We start from the raw sequence: 20491 nt of genomic DNA, 5'->3' as shown, positions 1-20491 counted from the left end.
GGTCGCATCCTGAATCTTCGCATCCTGGGCAACCACGACCTTCTTCAGATACAGACCCCCCATTAGAGCCTGCAAAAAACCAAACACTTAGAAGTAATTCCTTATGGAACAAAGTGTTTGAAGGTAAAAAGTTACCCAAAACTACCGAACCATAACCCATTCAGCAGCCGCACTCATTCTCATTTGATCCAACCGGTTCTCATCCGCGAGTAGTAGGAAAGAGTCAGTTACCCTCCCCATTCCGGCTGCATCAGAGTAGATAGAAGTAGTCATCGGGAATGTGACAGTCATCTTCTCAGAATCCTCATCGACCTAGACACTCCTCGATGACCCGGCTCGGGTAGTAGGTAGCGTAGTCGGTGGGACTGACTCGATCTGTTCCATTTGGACATGTTCGATTTGCCTAGCCGCCAACTCTCTCTTTCTCTTAGCTCAGTGCTAGGCACGCCTGGCTCGCATTTGGGATGTTGACGTTAATATTCTTTATTAGTCTCTCTGCAAGGACAAACTCTCCAGGAGTTAGAGGACGAAGAAACGAATGTCCGAAGCAAATGTGATTGCAATAGCATGTCAACAAAACACTCCAAGTTTGCTTCAACGAAAGGAAAGGTGTACCTCTCTGTATTGCAGCAACCTCACTCCAAAGATGACTCGCCCTAAGGCTAGCCTCTTGCAAGAGCACTCTCTAATCTCTCTGTTTTAGCGGTATAGCAAGCAATTCCCTAATGGGCACGTCCAAACCGTCACCACTCTACCTAGCCTTGTTGAACCTCGGATCTGTAGAATAATGAAAGATAAGGCTCAGTACTTAAAACAAAAGACAAGTAAAAATTACTAATTAGTCGCCCTCCATGTAAAGGGTATGTCACCCTGCCCTCTCTCTCCAAAGACTGCATCACCTTTCATGAAAAACTTCCCCTTCCAGTTCTTATCACTCGATCACAAGAACGTCACCAGGTGGACTCGGTCATGTCTTAGGTTGACTGAGTATCTACCTTTCTCAATGTCATGCTCCTTCAAATAGTAAGAAAAGAAGAACTCATGCAGCTCGAACCCTACTCGGTGCATAGTGCAAAAAAGCTCCAACGCTATCAACAGCCTCCAACCATTCGGCATGATCTGAGTCGGGGCTATCTTAAAGTGGTTCAATACTTCCCAAACTAAGCTCGGAATCGACAACCTAAGCTCATCATAGAAGTATATGTCATATGTAACAATATGTCCTATTCGACCTGTTTGTGGTCTCTCGGTAGACGTGTCTCAACCGAGTCAAGGATATGGTACATTGTCCTTATCCTTCATTTGTCATCCGGAGTGAGCTCTGGCATATAGTCCAATGGCAAGACCCCTCTACTCGATCAGCTGGATCTATAACTTGCAGTCCCACTTGTAGAAGGCTCGCCCTCGAGACTGCTGCCTGACTCTTCATCGTTACCTTCCCCACTCTCCCCTTGCCCGTCAGAGTCCTCGTCACTCAACTTGGCAGTAGCCAGATCAGTCCTAACTACACTCAACCCTTTAGGGATACCCACATGCACGTTACCTTCCTCCAACAACACCACCATAGTGGGGGCATTCTCATACTTTCCTCCCCCCTCCATCAATCCCTTAACTGTTCCCACTCGACTCGGAACTTGACATCGTACAGTTAGATGACAAACCTTTCTCATTGCGGTTGACTTGGTCAAACAAACCAACCGAATGATCAAATAGACTTTTGTCTAAGGATAAAGCTGCATGTCACCCCAAAAAGTTTCCACTCGGCTCAGTCAAGCACCCCAGGCATATTGAATGGTGACAGTGAGTAAATCGACTCTTCTCTCTCCCATAAACCAAACTCAACATTTCCAGAAATTTTCCCAGCAACGCTTACGCTTCTAAATCCAAATCCTTCAAAACTTTTTCTCCTAAAACTTCAGAAAACTTAACCAAATCGCCCCAAAAACTCGTCCTAATCTTAGATCCTACCCAGATCTAGACAAATCTTCTATGAACTTCGCAAAGAACCGAAGAGACCGAAAAAGAAAAGGTTTAACACCGGATTACTCAAAGAAAAACAATCCTAAAAACTTGCCTAAACTGACTCTAAAGCAAAAGGAAAGTGGAAGCAAAGAAAAGAAGTCAATTTTTGTCAAGGAAAAGAGAATTACTGTGAACAATCGCTGAAAACTCCTGATAAAGCTTCGACGACAGTTGAAGGAAATTTTTGAGAAAAGTAAAGAACGAAGTGAAGGCGAATATGAACAGCCAATGAGTTTCTTCTCCTTTTAATCACCCAACCTACTAGGACAACAGACGACAACAGCCACTGGGCTGCGACTCCTTAATTTCCCGCTTAAAAGAAAAAGGGAATCCTAATCGTACACGTCATACGATAGGTCCGCCTTGGTAACCCCAATTTCTCGTCTCCCACTCAAAACACAAGAAACCCTACAGTACACGTGCCTTGTTCTCTTGACGCCACCCTATTGTACTTGGACAAAGCGCGACTCGCCCGAGCAAATCGACTCGACTCTTAATTCAAGAAATGGACAAGACTTTTCAAAGAACAGAACACAAACTCTCGACCTGACTGGTCGAATGAACCTCATATAGGGTAGCGCCTCATACCCTATCAGTCGGTTCAGCTGACCAAACAGACTCAGCTTCAAGGGTCGCTCCTCGCACCCAATCGCTCGTCCCAATCAGCCGAGCCAACACAGCTACAAGGATTGCGCCTCGCATCCTAACATTTGACTCAACCAGTCGAATGGACTCAACTATGCGAGCGCGATAACATAATCATCACTCACGCAGTCAAAGAGAACATTCGACCATCCCGACAGACCGCCTCTCAGCTAGGTTAGTATCCCGTTAGACAAGTTACTCTCCAAGCTAAGTACTCTTTAGCTTAGAGAGTGAGGGGCTAACTGTGGGGGACAAAATCACCCGAGGCCTTGTCAATCCCAAACAAGGATGTTCCACTACATCAGCCCAAGCTTGTGATCCAATTTCGGTTGAATCAACATCAGAGCTCGTTGATTGGGCCGAACCACGACCTCCAGATCCAGCTTTCTTCCAGAATAAGCGACTCCAGCAGCCCATCTAAGGCCAGGCCTTCCAGACCAAGGTAGGTAGTATTCTTCTTGTTTTACTTTATCCTAATTCGCCTAAGATTCTGTATCTTAGGCATATTAGGACTCTTGTTACTAGTAAGTCAAATGAATCAAGATCTTCTTTATTCACAAGACCTCTTCCCTTAACGATTTAGAGTCCTATCATGATACAAAGATCCTACAACTACTATATAAACAAAGGTCAATCCTCTGTTTAAGGATTCAGTCTCAATATCACCCACCAACACCTAAGCTCTTACTCTTGAGAGCTATCCTACTACGTCGTGGTTTTAGTCTTCGACTTGACCTCTGGTAACCCTTCCTTCCCTTACCCTTACTAAATTGCCTCATTTAGTCTTACTGACTTGAGCGTCGGAGTGCCTACGACAAACACCACACCAGTATCCAAGTAAGCTCCACGCTTGTTTGCTTTTTGTGCAAGTACAGCAAATTGTCAATGGCCTTAACCTCACGGGATCAAACACTACTTCCATAACCATAGATTTTAGCATCTACACTAATCTCTGTCGTTACATTGTATGTGTATATATATATATATATATATATATATATATATATGTGTGTGTTGCATTATTTTTGGAATGATGACATCTTCCCTTTATCTCTACCTCACTTACTCCAACTACTTTCTACATTCTTCTCTTGTTTTTGTGAAGGAATTTTAGAACTTCTTTTAGTTACTTCATTGTATCAAGTCCTTTAAATTTTAAGCATCTATTTTCAATATATACCAAGCAATTTTATTTTAAACTAATAATATGTGAATTATTTAGATAAAAAGTTTAGATATTTGAAGGTTTCATATAGATTAAAACTTAATTTTGTAAGATATATTATCTTTTACTGATTTATAATTTATTTATCTATTGTGACTTGTGAGATTGTTTAATATGAAACACATCTAATATTATAGTATTAAAATTTCAGAGAGATTTGATAATTTTAGGGCTGTTTTTAATATTGTCTTAAAGGTTATTTTTATAAGAATCTTAGAAGGTATATAGGTAAATGTTCCTATCTTTTACTATTCTTTTAAAATCTCTTCAAATAACTCTAATTATTTTACCCAATCACCTCATTACGTTAACATTAAATGTGAATTTCTGAAATTTACACGCGTCTATTATACAGTATCGATTAAGGGGTCATGGATTTTTTTTTTTTTTTTTTTTTTTTTTTTTTTTTTTTTGGTGCAACTGAGTTTAGCAAATTTAAAGACAACATTTTGTTGAGTAAGATGAGAAAATTTAAATGGTTAGTTTTCATAAACATATGTATTAGTGATGATACATCATGTAAAGTTTTCTTTCACATATATATATCTCATTCTTATGAATAATAATCCATTAATTTAAAGTTGTATTACAAATCACCTTATCATATCAGTGTTATAATAGAGACAGCATGCAATACAACGAGATATCACATCAACTATAAATATTTATTATCAAGTCAATGTGTATATCAGTATATATAATAATAAAACTGAAATGATAAAAAATTAAATTTGCAGATCAAACAGCACCAGCCCTTTTTCATATAGCATTGACATAATAAAGTTCCAAAGATGGGTACTCCTATTCCTAACAACTTTCTGCAACTAATTGCACATAAAATAAATCATTCAAATTTTATGACACACGTAGCTCTCTTTGGATAATCCTTCATAAACCAGTTTAATTATTATAAACACTAACCAAGATCGGTCTTGATGACAAAACTTTGGATATAAAGGTGCAACCTCCCATTAACGTTAAAGCTTATAGATTTTCAGGTAAGAAGATCAAGTCAAGATAGAGAAAATCCGGTGAATTGATTCCGGAAAAAATAAATTTATGATGCCATAATCCCAAGATATCAAGTAATGGAGACTACATTTGCATGAACAATCTCATTAATAGTACAAAAAGCCGTGTCTTCATATCAATAAGGTAAAATCTTGTTCACCGCAATAAAACCACTCTTTATCTATAAAACCCTAACCTGGTTCTGATAGTCCTAGCGATGATATCATATGGCAAGGCCTTGTGGGGGAGCCGCCGCTGGAGTTCTGGGCTTTGGTTTTTCCACAACAATAGCCTGGGTGGTGAGGACCATTCCTGCCACTGATGCTGCATTCTGTAATGCACATCTTGTCACCTTTGCCGGGTCAATAACTCCAGCTTCAAGCAGGTTCTCATACTTGTCCGTCATGGCATTGTAACCAATCTCCCATTCACTGCTTTTCAACTTCTCCACTACAACCTCACCCTCAACTCCAGCATTCTGTGCTATCAGTGATGCAGGTGACACCAGTGCCTACATGCAAACACATAGTATCAGCCAAACTAAAAGCCAAAATTTCAGAATGCTTTCTAATCAATAAGTGAACAGGTTCAATCGCTCAATAAAGAATAACAGAAGTTATGACTCTCCCAAAAAATTCAATTTCATCATCTGTTATATATCAAAATAGGAAGAGTGTTTACCTTCTGCACAATGTCAGCACCTAACCGCTCCTCAGCATCCTCAAGCTTATCCTTAATTGTAAGAACATGAGAAGAGAGGTGAACCAGTGCAGCACCACCACCAGGCACAATCCCTTCCTCTATGGCAGCAAAAGTTGCATTCTTAGCATCTTCAATACGGAGCTTACGGTCCTCAAGCTCAGTTTCTGTTGCAGCTCCCACTTTAATAACAGCAACTCCACCAGACAATTTGGCAATTCTCTCAGCTAGTTTCTCTGAGTCATATACAGAATCTGTCTCAGCCAACTCTTTCTTCAGCTGAGAAATTCTTGCTTGTAACTCATCCTTTGATGCAGCATCAGCAATAATGGTGGTTGAGTCCTTGGTAATGGTAATCTTTCTAGCTATACCTAGCTGCTCAACTGAGGTGTTCTCGATGAGCAAGCCCAAATCAGTAGCTTGAAACTCAGCTCCTATATATAGAGAGAAATAGAGAATTAGTTGATCATGTAAGATTCCTGGTATTACATAACATGAAACAGAATAGACTTATTATAGGAAAAATCCCGTCAGCCCAATACATGAACTGTAGCTCTAGCAAGCATCGCTCCACAACTTGTCACATAACATCACAAAGGAATCCACAAAATAAGTTCCATTTTCAAACGTCAATGACTAAGTTACTGGTAATCCAGTTCTGCATGCGTTTATAATCACAAAATTGCGATCAAACCAGAACTACTAAATTACACATGTGAGCTCTGACCTCATGTAGGAAATCATCAGGAGAGAGACAGCGCTTCAAGGGGGGAAAAAAAAGAATTAACTTTGACTTGTGTAAATCTGCTTACCAGTCAAAATGGCAATATCTTGAAGAAGAGCTTTTCTTCGCTCACCGAAACCAGGAGCTTTAATAGCAGCAACATTAAGGATACCTCGTAGCTTGTTCACAACAAGTGTGGCCAGAGCCTCACCAGTGACGTCCTCAGCAATTATGAGCAAAGGAGCTCTTAATTGTGTGGTCTTCTCTAACAAGGGAATAATATCCTTTATAGCAGAAATTTTTTGATCTGTGATCAACACTCTCGCATTCTCAAATTCAACAATTAACTTCTCTGGGTTGGTGACAAACTGAGGGGAAATGTAACCTCTGTCAATCTGCGTATCGAGAGGAATTGGAAGAACAAGTGAGGAGCACATATATTTAAATCAAGACCAGAACAAATTAACACCACCCCCATCTGGGGAAAGAGAGAGAGAGAGAGAGAGATTGAGATGCAGACCTCCATTCCTTCCTCAACTTCCACAGTAGTCTCAAATGAGGATGATGATTCGATAGACAAGACACCATCAGGCCCAACCTTGTCAATTGCATCAGCAATCATTGTCCCAATAAGCTCATCATTCCCAGCAGAAATGGTAGCAACGGCTATAAAGAAGAATAACAAGTAAATGCTGTCAATAGTGAAACAAAAGGAATGCTCAAGAGATACAATCGTCAAATGACAATAGAACCAAGAGACAAGTCAGCAAAATACCTTTAATATCTTCACGACCTTTTACAGGCCTAGCCTTCCTCTCAAGCTCTTGTACCAACCCTTGTACGGTTTTATCAATCCCTTTCTTCACTGACACTGGATTTGCACCAGAGGTGACACTCAAAAGTCCCAGTTTAATAATTTCCCGTGCAAGTACTGAGGCAGTTGTTGTCCCATCACCAGCAGTGTCATTTGTTTTACTCGCAACCTTAAAAACGAAGAGAAACATGTCGTCTCTCACGTAGTAAGCAACATTTAACTAAAGTATCAATATGGGAAAATACTTAAAAGATTTGAAACCAACCTCCCTAATAAGAGCGGCTCCAGCATTTTCCATGGGATCGGCTAATTCAATTGCTCGGGCTATTGTTACGCCATCATTAACTACCTTAGGACTCCCAAACTCATCCAGAACAACGTTCCTCCCTTCAAAATACAAAATATATGCCGAAATTAGCACATTTGCAGTTCCTTCAATCCAAATTGCAATTCACCAAGATAATAAACAAAAAAGACCATCCTCATGAAATTGAGGGGCAATAAAGATTAACACAGAACATTAAAGAAAAATACATTCTTCGTTTGGAAGACAGTTATTTTGCAAATGAATATCACAGGGAAATGGCTAAACCATTCAAACAGTTATCCTTCCGCAATTTCGGTTATTTCCTGTTAAGCCATTCAAATTGCATAACATTAAGCTTTAACAAATAACCAGGCACCATCACTAATTACAAAATTAAAAAAACTACATGAGATTAATCTGCTAAGGTTCCAAGGTTCCACTGAAACTGTAATTTGAAAGGAATTTAATACCTCTGGGACCGAGAGTCAAACCAACAGCATCTGAAAGCTTATCAATGCCGGCCTGCATTGCAGCTCTGGAATTCTGGTCAAAGGCAATCTCTTTTGCAGCTGCTCGAACAGAAAACCTTCTATAATTTACTCTCTGGTTATTACTCTGTTGTCTTCTCCCCAAACTTCCCTGCAATAAATAACATTTCTGTAAATAAATTTGAAATGAAAATCAAATAATGAAATTTGTTCAGACAAATACCTGTTTGGGAGAGCAGAAAATAGAAGCTGAAGATAGAGCATTAGCAGAAGCCATTTTCTTTGCGTGTGGATAAGGAGGCAACTACGAGAAAGCTGGTAGGACTCTGGGTTAGGGTTTAGTTTGCTTTATTTTTATTAGAAGAGTCCGGAGGTTCCAGAAGATTCTTTCAATTCGTGGAACCCTTCCCGCACCCGGCCCAACCAAATTTTGTTTTAAGATATTTGTTTTTGGTTTTCTAGGTAAAAGTTTGGTTGAAATTAGATGAGTGTTTATATTTTTTAATGTTAACAGAAATTAGGAGAATTGATTGTTAGCCCCATATGATCGAGACCATCCGCACTATTAAATACATACTTTTATATTTAAAATAATTTTTTTAAACTTTATTTAATATTGAAAATAACTCTTTAATCTTTTATTAATATTTTTTTATCTCCTTTTTCCAATTTCAAACTTAAAACTTATTATTTTTTTACGTTTATTCAATTGTATAATTATTTTTTTTTATAATTTTAGTAATATATTTTTATTAAACAAATAAATCTTTGAAAAAATAAAACAAAAGATTTCCATGATTATGAATTTTAGAGTTAGAAATCTATATATTAAAGTTAAATATTTAAATATATATATATAATTAGCATTTAGACTAAAGTTATAAATAAAAAAATTAAAAGTGTAAATACTATAAAGAGTAAGCGGAATTTTTCCCCCCAAAGATTTGCCTTTATGACACTTTCTCACCCGAAATACCACTTTTTCACCTATAGACTAAATCTGTTGATAAATTCCGTTAACTATAATGTATACTTGTTGTAAAGATAAAAATACTCTTTATTATTTGATTTAATAATTTTTTATTAATTTATTAGAGTCAATTACATATATACCCACTCTTTAAATATTAAATTATTGATATACCCTCTAATATTTAAATATTTAAATTACCAATTTATCCCTCAAGTTTTTTACTAAAATAATGTTTTAAACCAATGTAATTACTTTAAAAATTTGAAAGCTTTAAATTTATCATTTTGTTCCTGTATTTGGTCAACCTAAACTGGCATTTATGTTCAAGAAATTTTATCAATTTAAACCCAATAAAACTTAGTATTAGCGACTAATTTGCTTAAATAAAAATCCAGATTGCAAAATTACAAAGTATACATATTTAACAAATTTTATCAATTCAAACCCAATAAAAATAGGGAATTCAATATAAAGAAAGGAGAAGCAATTAAGGTGATCTTCTTTTAAGAAAACTTCTCATTCATTAAAATCCAAAAAAAAAATCTTTCCCCAACCCACTTTCTAGCTCCTTGAAGCTTTGCTTTTCCTTTGTTTTATGGATCTTCAAGGCTTCATTTGATACACTATTCTAAATATTATTCTTAGTTTTCCCAATAAAGTTAAACAGTAAAATTGGTTTATTCTCAAAATATTATTCTATATTATTCAATTTATTTTAAACTCCCCTAAATTTGTTAATTGAACTAAACACCCCCAAATTTTTTTTTAGAAAATACAAAAACACCCTAGCAACTCACATTATACCATATTCCGGCCACCACTGCTGGAATCTGGTATAATAGCACACTACCGACTGAATTTGACCGGTAGTACACCGATTTAGCCTTTTCCGGCTAGATCTACAGCCAATGGCCAAATCTTTGGCCGTAGACAGTCACCATCAACGACGACCATATATTTGATCGTTATTGACAACCAAATGCGGCCAGATCTGGCCATTGACAGCCAGATCCACCGTGGATTTGGCCAGAAAATGCCATATCAGCGCACGACTGGCCAAATCCAGTCGGTCATGGGCCGATACGACGACTCCAGCCACCCTCCGACGGTGGTGGCCGACTATTCTTATTTAATGGGTGGGTTGGGGGTGTTTTTGTTAACTTTTAATATTTTATTATATGGGTGTTTAGTAAATAAACAAACATAGGGGGTATTTTTTGTTAATTTTCTAATCTTACATCATAATACCCATCCAATTTAATTTTTTTCAAAATATTATTGTAAAAAGTATTAGAATAATAAACCAAACAGACATCAAAACTTTTTTTACAATCTTTTGCTCTTCCACCAAGGAAACTTAAGGGTCCGTTTAGTTCATTATTCTAATACTTTTTAGAATAATATTTTGAAAAAAGTTAAATTGGATAGGTATTACGATGTAAGATTTAAAAATTAACAAAAATACCCCCTATGTTTGTTTATTTACTAAACACCCCTATAATAAAAAATTAAAAGTTAACAAAAATACCTCCAACCTACCTATTAAATATGGACAGCTGGCCACCACCACCGGAGGGTGGCCGGAGTCATCGTATCAATGCATGACCGGTTGGATCTTGCCGATCATGTGCCGATATGACTTTTTCCAACTAGAGCTGGCCGCATTTGGTCATCAACGACGGCCAAAGATACGGCTGTCGTTAATGGTCAACGAAGACCATATCAACGGCCAGATCTTTGGCCGTAGATTTAGCATTTTCCGGCGTACTATCAGCCAAATTCAATCGTTAGTACGCCATTACACCAGATTCCGACCAGCTTTCGACAGTAGTGGCTGGAATCTGGTAAATGTGGGTTGCTGTAGTGTTTTTACAATTTCTAAAAAAAATTAGGGGTGTTTAGTTAAATTAGCAAATTTAGGAGGTTTTAAAAGAAATTGAATAATAAAAAATAATAGTTTGAGATATTTAACTTTATTAGGAAAACCAAGAATAACTTTGGAAGAGTATATCAAAGGACCCTAAATCATCCTATCAAATGTTTCCAACAGCAAAGAAATATCAATTAAATTTGCTATTTATCACATTTAACCAGTGGATAGAAAACAATAAAAACTCAAACTTAAGTATTCACATTATCACAGCAGTACCTCTCCCTAGCAACAGCTCCAGAACAAGTTTCACTTAACTATTCACAACAGCACCTCTCCCTAACAGCAGCTCCTGTACCTCTCCCTAACAGCAGCTCCTGTACCTCTCCCTAGTTATTGAGCAAAGAGCAAGGAGTCTCTAATGACTACCCCACAAGTGAAACTTGTTCTTCGACTTATCAGAATCATATGCACACTGATAACAACAAATACAGAGTCATTAAATCCTGAATTCCCGAAACCTGAAACAGGTGATATATGATATAAACTGTCAAATGTACCTGAGCCACTCTAGCAAAAAGATAAAGAGCAAGCGTTCTTCCCAATAATTACAAGCAACAGTAGAAAAATTTAATTCAAACAATGAAAACAAATCTTTTACACATAAAATAAAGAGAGTTCAATAATAATTAATCAAGACAAAGAAAACTTGAGATAATTATTTAAAGAAATTAAAGAGAGTTGACGACAAGAAGGATGATTGAAAATTCAGACAAATTATTGATTGATTAATAATGAACACACAGTTTAACTATAATAATAATGATAAAATTTATTATACCCCAAGCTGAAAGATTCTATGCTCCATCTTTAACTTTTGCTTCAGTTCTGAATTTTTAACTAGATAAAAGAGATTAATTAACTAGTGAATATAAACACAATTCACTTTACAATTCCCTATGAAATATTGGAAAAGCCGATGCCAGAAAAATGAAGCAAACCCAGATTCAATTCACAGATCTTAAATCAAAGAAACAGAAAACCTCATTTCAATTCACATATTGAAAACAAGAAAAAAAAAATCACCTGGAAACCTCTTCCCACAATGGACCTTTAACCCTGGCATCTCGAAAGGCCACGTCCATGTCTGACCTTATTTTAAGAACTGCAACAGTCTCTTGTCTCGACCACCAGTTTCCGCCAAAACTCCGTTCACTTTCATCAAAATGTTGTTGAAGATCAAATTCAACTATTCTTGAATCCATTTGTTTCCTTCCAAATTTAATATGTTAGCTTTTGTATGAGAGAAAAACTAGGCGACCTTTTAGTCGGTGTTGTAAATAGCAATTAGAGTCGGTGGGTGCATGTTTCTTTGCTTTTTTTTCTTTTGGTCTTCAATCTTCAACTTGTTTAGGAGTCGATGAACGATTGGGAGTCAAAAAGTAATTAATCTCTAATTTCTTCATGTTATCTGATGTGAGTTTCTTCCAAAACCAAAACCCTCTTCAAATCAACTACTCCAAATCTCTTTGTAACTAATTAGAATATTGAGATTTCAATTTCTCCCCAACTCATTTCCCTGCAAAAATTTGAAACTGAAAATAAAAAGAAACCCAAAGTTCCAAACATGAAAACCTATAAACTCCACATCTTAGTAAATCCACAAAACCCATATTTCACATTAGCCTAGTTAGTAAATACGGGTACGGCAAAAAAATGGTACGGGAATTATACGGGTATAATACGGTAAACGATGAAAAATACGTTTATAAAAATTCGGCCATAAAATTCGGATACGGGAAAAATACGATACGGGTATATACGGGTTTAATACGATGCATTGTCAATAATACGTTTTGAAAAATACGGCAATATCAATCTTAGTTTTAACACTTTTATGGACTACGTAGTTAAAATCAACAGAACATTTCAAATGCAAAGTATTCAATTAACCAATAACACTAATACACAGTATATAAAAACATCTAAAATTGACATCAACACTTCACATTACACAGATTATATAAAAATATAATATAGATATGAACTTAACAAGGTACTGAAAATTTTTCACAGGCAAGCAGCTACCAAAGTTTTACTGCTTGGCTTGAGGGAGAATGTTAGAGTATTACAAGGCAGTTGGAGTTTTACAATTGATCAATGGTGGAGATGCTAGAAGAATGATCAACGGTGGAGATGTTATTTTGTAAAGGATGGCCAACGTGGCTGATGCTTGTATAAAAGAGATTTAATATCAATTGAAAAAGTTAAGCAAATAAAAAATAAGTTTTAGGTCTGGCAAGATTCAACATTTTCTCTCTCTCTCTTTCTTTTCTGAAATTTCTGTTTGGTTCTTGAGAAAGTTTCGCAACTTTCAAATCTTTTTCTTTTTCTTGATCCTAGGACTCTATTACTTTGTAGAGCATGCTGCTGCTGTTCTTACACTATATGCCTTTAGCAAACTACAAGAAGAGCTTGTTTTGGCTCCACAATATGCATCACTTATGGTGGATCAGACTTATTTTATTGTGAGACACCATACAGACGTTGATGGAGGGTGCAAAGTAGTCTGGATCCCACATGATGACTTCATTAGATGCAGCTGCCATTTGTTTAAGTTTTCTGGAATCCTTTGCAGACATGTTCTTCGTGTTCTATCAACGAACAACTGTTTCCACATTCCAGACCGTTGTTTGCCCACCCGTTGGCGTAATATCAACTGTTTCCACATTCCAATGATGGGAGCTGATGATTTGAATAGAGATGGGCTGAGTTCTGCAGGATGAATGTATATGGGTAGAAGAAATCTGGGCTTACGCTCATACACAAATATTAGAAACTTTTTTTCCACATTTTTTTTCCACTTCTTATTTGTAGAAGAACTGAGGAAGATAAGCTGAAGAAGAACTGAGGAAGAAGAACTGCTGCTGGCCGCCGAAGAAGAACGACTGAACCAAATCTGTTTTAATTTTTTGTATAAACCCACCAAAACGACGTCGTTTTAGGGGTGTGAGATTTTGTTTTTTTTTTTTTTCAAAAATTCGCGAATAATTAGCGAATTATACGCGAATTATACGGGAACCCTTATTATACGCGAATTATACGGCAGATTTTATAAAATACGTATACGTGCGTTTTATACGCGAATTATACGGCTGTCCGTACAATTCGCGTATAATACGCGTTTTTACTAACTAGGGGACATTAGTACTTGCACGAGGAATATGTGTTAGACTTTTTATATTATGGTCCTACACTTTTAATATAATTATATTATGGTCCTACACTTTTAATATAATGTGGATTGATGTGGTCATACGGTTTCTCTTGGGTAGTTGTCTTTGATAGAAAGACAACTACATATAAAAAAAAGACTTTACAGGTCTTGATTAGACGCAATTTTCATTTGAGATTTCCAAAAACCATCATTCTAAAATTGTAGTCAATGGAATATGTTGTATTTTGAAGGAGCAAGAAGATTAAACAACAATTGCTATGGTTTGAGGTTTGTCATTTACTTTCGCATATATTCTATGGAGATTTTATGATGAAATTGATTGTATTATCAACTTTTATATGAATATTAGAATATGAATGTATTTTACAATATGCATAGAAAAAAAAAAAAAGTAAAACCTAATAAAAAATCAATTATACTCGGATATATAATCACTATTAAAGTGAAAACTCAACAACCTAGTTGAATATTTGCTAGAAAAATGGATCTATTTTATGCAATGTACCTGTTTATGATGAACGGGTGACTCCTGTGACTTTGTCTCTTGGATTTGAGGTGTGATATGATTTGATCAAGTAGATAAGAAAGGAGAGATGATCTGATCATAGTAGATAAGAAGGAAGGGTGGGAAAATGATATTTTAAAACTTTTTGGGTGGGAAAATGTCATTAAGGCAAACCTTGGGTGCGAAAAAGCCGTTTACTCATATTATAAATCAGACGGGAATGAAAATCAAGTTCTATTTTGTTTTTTATTCATTTAGTTTTAATAAAATCATCCAAAATAGAACTCGTTTACTAGGCCAATGCTTGTTAAACAATGATTGCCATTGAAGGCCCAACTTCTGATTCAGCTACAACACAACCCCCCCCAAAAGTAGAGGCCTAATAATAAGACAGTAAATGGGGTGCTTGCCACCAGAATTGCCTTGTCACACCCAAGAGAAACAACACATCTGTTTCAAAGGTAGCTCGTTTTACTTTTACTGAATCAATGTGTTTTTCTCGTTTTATTTTTTATGTTAACATCCATACATTTTGATTCTTTCTCAGTGAAATGCTTCGTTTTATTTTCGTGCGCATGTGTATATTTAAGTGATGGGTATTTTAGATAATTTTTAGTTGAAGTGATAAATTGGTTGCTTTGTTAGTTTGTTTTCCATTTCACCCCAACTTGACTTGGGAATTTAGTTTAGACTTTAGAGTATTTGCTGAAGAGGACATTTTGATTTTTGGTTGGGGTTGGTTTTGTTTTAAAGGAGATGAATAGTTTTCTGAGACTGAGAAGAATGGATTTTGTTGATGATTGGTATTTAGGATTTGAATGAGTTGAATATTTGAGATTTGGTGATTTACATTTGTTATTTTGTTTTTTCAGACGTCGTAATTTTGATTTGTTACCGCCAGCTCGACGTTGAAGATTGTGTTGGGTTTTCAACCGTTTCTTCCTTTATTTGTTCTGGGATGCCAGATTTGCCCATACGGCGTTAAAACAGTAGTCCAAGATTATTTACGTCTGTCATGTGACAGGATCGAGGTGTTCTCACCTCTTAACTCTCTTAAGTGCTATTGGAAGCCCAATGAAAATAAATTGCATGAGTAGCTCATCGTCTCAGACTCTCACTGGGCTGATCTACTGATGCGTCTCTTGTCTACCTGCGTTTCGAGTAACAGCTTTTGCCACCAACAGCAATTTTCGTTGGAGATAGAACAGTCCGTCTAGAACCTTTTAATTTACAGTAAAATTCATCAAAGCTTCAAGAACAAGACCCGGGTTAGGTTTCCTTCTCATGGCCACTTCTTCATTCAATTAGAATTTACGATAGCTGGTACGATTTCATTTACCCTTGTTCTGATTTGGCTCCTCCCATTCTTTATTTATATTTCCATAATTTTGGTAATCAGCTAAATGATGAATTGCAGGCTAGAAATTGGACTTCAATGGCTAATGAGAAGCATAGGATTCTGATGGTCTCTGATTTTTTCTACCCGAACTTTGGTGGAGTGGAGAATCACATTTATTATCTGTCACAATGTTTACTCAAGCTTGGCCACAAGGTCAGACTATACCCTTCTGTTTCTCTTTGTATCTGTAGCTATTAGATCTTTAATGATATTCCAGATACATCATTTAAAAAATAAAAAAAATAAAAACTCCCTTGAGCACTTTTTGTAATTATCTTCCTGCAAATCAAATGGGTTGTTATTGTACATTCTTGATTGTCATTTTTTAGAAGAGTTATTTATTATATATATGACAATTCAGGTGGTGGTTATGACTCATGCTTATGGAAATCGCTCTGGTGTGAGGTACATGACGGGCGGCTTGAAAGTTTACTATGTACCATGGAGACCATTTGTTATGCAAAATACATTACCAACCTTTTATGGGACACTTCCAATTATCAGGACGATCCTTATTCGAGAAAAAATATCTCTGGTGCATGGACATCAAGCCTTCTCAACCCTTTGTCATGAAGCTCTGATGCATGCACGCACTATGGGATACAAAGTTATTTTTACTGACCACTCACTGTATGGTTTTGCTGATGTGGGAAGCATTCACATGAATAAAGTTTTGCAGTTTACTCTAGCGGATGTGAGTCAGGCCATTTGTGTTTCTCACACAAGCAAGGAAAACACAGTGCTAAGATCTGGTCTGCCACCAGAAAAGGTTTTTGTAATACCAAATGCTGTGGACACTGCTATGTTCAAGCCTGCCCCAGTGCGACCTGGCAATAATGAAATTATTATTGTTGTGATTAGTAGATTGGTTTATCGTAAGGGTGCAGATTTGCTTGTTGAAGTCATTCCAGAAGTCTGCCGCTGCTATCCCAATGTGAGTAATTTGGACCATGATGTTGCTTTTGGATTTTGTTTTACAATCTTATGCCTTTCTATCACATGGATTTGTTATCTTGACATGGGATGACTGGGAACTAAGCGTTGTTTCATTTGCTCTTTGCATGTTGGGTCCTTGCTTTTGTACCAGTGAATTGGCAATAATAAGGCACTTCAGAGTAGGCATTACTTAGCTTTGAATTGTCCCTGTAGTCAAATATCTTATTGCCAATTTTTTATTGTCTATTCATCGGATCCTTTTGTGCATAAAGTGGTTTTCCTACCTAATTCTAAATAAGATGAAGGTTCCTCTATCTTGTTCGTATATCAACAGCTATATCGTAAATAATTTGTGTTTCTTTAACATACTGAATGATTTGTTAGATATTTTCTTCAGCACCTCAAGATATCAACAGATACAATTTTTCTTTTCTTGGGATTGTTAAATGTGCTTTATGTTTGTTATTTTTTTGAAAGCATGATTGATTACTATCTTGTTAGTGTTGACTATTAATTCAGGAATAATATTTGTGTCATCAGTTATGTTTCATGGAGTCTTTTGTAATGGGAACGGAATGTATATTAAGCCAATGGTAATACGTTGATAAGCTGGGTGTTTGATGTTTTCAGCAGCTCACATTTGTTTTCTTAAGTTATAGGGCTATAGTCAAAGTGTACAGTGAATTGGAACTTTATATATGGCACCATTGGATAAATTCTTTTGTCAAACTTGTGGATAATACTATGCCAGAGTTCATATTTCATAATGTCTCCAATTTGTCCTGTTTAAGTAAGTGTATTTTGTTTTTTGTTCTTATTTTAATTTAGATATGGACTTTGATGCATACACTATTATGTTCTGAGATACAACCAGTGCAGTGGATATGATCTAATTGTTTTTCTTTTTAGTTTGAACATATTGAACAGGAAAGTGCTATATGTTTGGTTGAACTTAATGATTTGGCATTTTAAGTTGTTATGCACTCTACAATCTCATTTGGAAACACATTTTAAGGTTCATTTCATTGTTGGAGGAGATGGACCAAAACGTGTGCGGTTGGAAGAGATGAGGGAGAAGCATTCTCTTCAAGATCGAGTTGAAATGCTGGGTGCTGTACCACATGCTCATGTACGGTCTGTTTTGATTTCTGGCCACATATTCTTAAACAGGTGAAATTCCTATGGATATATCTTTATTATTGTTTTTTCTTTTTGAGCTGCTTAACCAACTTTCTTGAAATCATGATTATATATATCATCTTTAGTTAAATATAAAGATGAAGCAATTAATCTTTCTGGATTGAGAGACCTTATTTTTATTTTTTCTTGTTGATTGTGTTTTCTAATTTTTCTCCTACCTTCATGACAGTTCTTTAACAGAAGCCTTTTGCATAGCTATATTAGAGGCTGCTAGTTGTGGATTATTAACTGTCAGTACACGTGTGGGAGGTGTTCCGGAGGCATGTATCATGAGATGTCCCCTGTACCTAGTCAATTTTGTTTGTAATATCTTGGCAATGATGTTAGAATAATTAAAATTTCTGGAAATCTTAAGCTGTTAAGTTAACTAATTATCCCCCTTTCTATAGGTTTTACCGGATGACATGATTGTACTTGCTGAACCAGACCCTGTTGATATGGTACTAGCAATTAGGAAGGCAATATCTATACTCCCTAAGATTGATCCACAAGTTATGCATGATCGTGTGAGTAAAATTTATTTAAAACAATTTATTAATTTCGAGAATTTGACTTCTTGTGAAATGAACAAAGGTTTGTTTGATTTTTTCCAGATGAAGAAACTGTACCATTGGCAGGATGTTGCCAAAAGGACCGAGATTGTGTATGACCGTGCTTTAAAATGCTCCAACCAAAATCTTCTGGAACGTCTTTCACGGTAATGCTATTAAAAAGTTTCATTTGATTAGATGATGCTCATACAAAAGTTTTGTGCAACAAATCTTTTTAATGAATTTAGTGTGGATATGCTGTGAATCATCATGATGACTACTTGTTTAATCGTTACTTGAAAACTTCAATATAAATGCCGCATAAACAATGGACGTAATTGTATTTTTAGTTCTCCTGTACTGTGAATTCAGAAGGAAAACTTAAACTAAATTTATCATCTTCACCTTAAGGTACCCAGCATAGTGTTTGGTCACCAAATGAAGTCGTTACTTTTGGATCACATCATAAACACAGAGCTTACTTTTGTATATGCTCACCTCAGTACCTAAATTTTTTGTTAAATCACTTTATATCATTGAGACAGTCTATATGCTGCTGAGAATATAATGTTTGTCAGGTACCTCTCCTGTGGTGCTTGGGCAGGAAAGCTTTTTTGCTTGGTTATGATCATTGATTATTTGCTATGGCGTCTATTGGAATTATGGAAGGTAGTTTATCTCTTCCTTTATTATGGTCTTGATTGGCTATCCACATGATCATGTTTTGCATCTACTTCTCTTTTTTTTTTTTTTTTTTTTTTTTGTGCATATCATGTCAGCCTGCTGAGGATATTGAGGAGGTTCCAGATATTATTCTACCCATCATCAAGATGGAGAGAAGTTGCAGGATTTCACGAAGACCAAAGCCTGAGATGATTTTTTTTTAGGCTCCATTTGGATGTCTGAACGGACAAGGACCAACCAACCAGATTCTTCACAGGAGTTTCTTTGGACTACTATATTTTTCTTGACTCATACAGCCTAGCTTCTTATACCAAGAGTCCAAATGACGGTAAGTTTAGCCTGGGTGTACTTGTCCAATGTGAATTACTTATCATAAGTGGTTTTAAATCGATCCTTAATTATTATAGGTGATAGTCCAGGCCTTGTTTCAGATCACTAACAGTAAATGTTTAGCCTAATTTCTGGAAAAAATTGAAGTCACATTTAAGGCTGTAATTGCCTAATTGGTGACAGAGCCATGTATAAATATTAAATAACAGATTTGTAGATACTTGAAGATGAATAGAAAATGCCAGATTGCAGAATCATCCTTTGTAAATTGTAATCTTCTCTATAAAATTTGAATCAGCCTTAATTTTTGTTGGTTTTAGACATTGAGGGTAAAGTTGAAAATTATTTATCAAATCTATGGATTGTATTCATTTAATCAAACATGAATGCATGGAAATTTAAATTAACAATCCATGAATTTTATATTTAAATCAAACAATGAAATTTATCAATACATAGATTTTGTAAGGATTTTGAATCCATGGGTTGTACAAAATCCATAGACCTTAAAATCCCTCGATCCAAACAAGCCTTAGTTATGTTCAACTTTATGGGTTCTTGTATTTTCACTCAATACTATAAGGGCATGTTTTATTTATCAATAGAAATTTGACAGTTTCACTAACAATTAAAAATAAATAAATAAAAGTATTCATTATTAATTAAATTATACACTTTTATTTTTTTAATTAAAACCATGCATTGGTAATCCTCCCCTACTTTATTTTTGGTATCACTTTAAAATTCAAATATGTGAAGGTGGTTATTGCAAAAACAAAATAATAAATAAATAAAAAGGTTAAAAATCTTAGATGTGGAAATACAAATCTAATACAATATATGGAGGTTTAGATATATGTATCTAATTCAATAATCTTAATTTCTTAAAAG

The 20491-nt window shown here is 35.8% G+C and overlaps 2 protein-coding genes across 2 annotated transcripts; one reads left to right on the top strand and one right to left on the bottom strand.

The window, feature by feature from the left end:
• Positions 1 to 4779: 4779 nt before the first annotated feature.
• On the bottom strand, positions 4780 to 8342 carry LOC116117820 (ruBisCO large subunit-binding protein subunit alpha). The gene is made up of 8 exons (XM_031403827.1): positions 8159 to 8342; positions 7918 to 8086; positions 7406 to 7527; positions 7102 to 7309; positions 6847 to 6992; positions 6415 to 6721; positions 5585 to 6036; positions 4780 to 5414 (listed from the first exon to the last, which is right to left on the bottom strand). The coding sequence occupies exons 1-8, from the start codon at positions 8210 to 8212 to the stop codon at positions 5127 to 5129; spliced, it is 1746 nt and encodes a 581-aa protein (XP_031259687.1). The 5' UTR covers positions 8213 to 8342; the 3' UTR covers positions 4780 to 5126.
• Positions 8343 to 15494: 7152 nt separating this feature from the next.
• Positions 15495 to 19515, top strand: LOC116117823 (phosphatidylinositol N-acetylglucosaminyltransferase subunit A). The gene is given in 10 exon segments (XM_031403833.1): positions 15495 to 15844; positions 15939 to 16073; positions 16282 to 16854; positions 17872 to 18026; positions 18226 to 18316; positions 18446 to 18562; positions 18650 to 18753; positions 19165 to 19255; positions 19366 to 19405; positions 19408 to 19515. Coding segments are annotated over 9 exon segments (1338 nt in total). The 5' UTR covers positions 15495 to 15844; positions 15939 to 15956; the 3' UTR covers positions 19458 to 19515.
• The last annotated feature ends 976 nt before the right edge of the window (positions 19516 to 20491 follow it).

Source organism: Pistacia vera, unplaced genomic scaffold (assembly GCF_008641045.1).
Source record: "Pistacia vera cultivar Batoury unplaced genomic scaffold, PisVer_v2 Contig823, whole genome shotgun sequence".
Taxonomy (NCBI): Eukaryota; Viridiplantae; Streptophyta; class Magnoliopsida; order Sapindales; family Anacardiaceae; genus Pistacia; species Pistacia vera.
Note: the sequence above shows the minus strand (reverse complement) of the source record. Positions and strands in the feature narration are given on the sequence as shown.

Bases quoted from the DNA above. Each gene is read 5' to 3' on its own strand.
- LOC116117820 (XM_031403827.1), bottom strand. From the start codon at position 8,212: ATGGCTTCTGCTAATGCTCTATCTTCAGCTTCTATTTTCTGCTCTCCC. The intron at 6,722-6,846 runs GTCTGCATCTCA...CTCGATACGCAG, and splicing joins AAGTTGAGGAAGGAATGGAG to ATTGACAGAGGTTACATTTC. The intron at 5,415-5,584 runs GTAAACACTCTT...GTTTGCATGTAG, and splicing joins GTGCTGACATTGTGCAGAAG to GCACTGGTGTCACCTGCATC.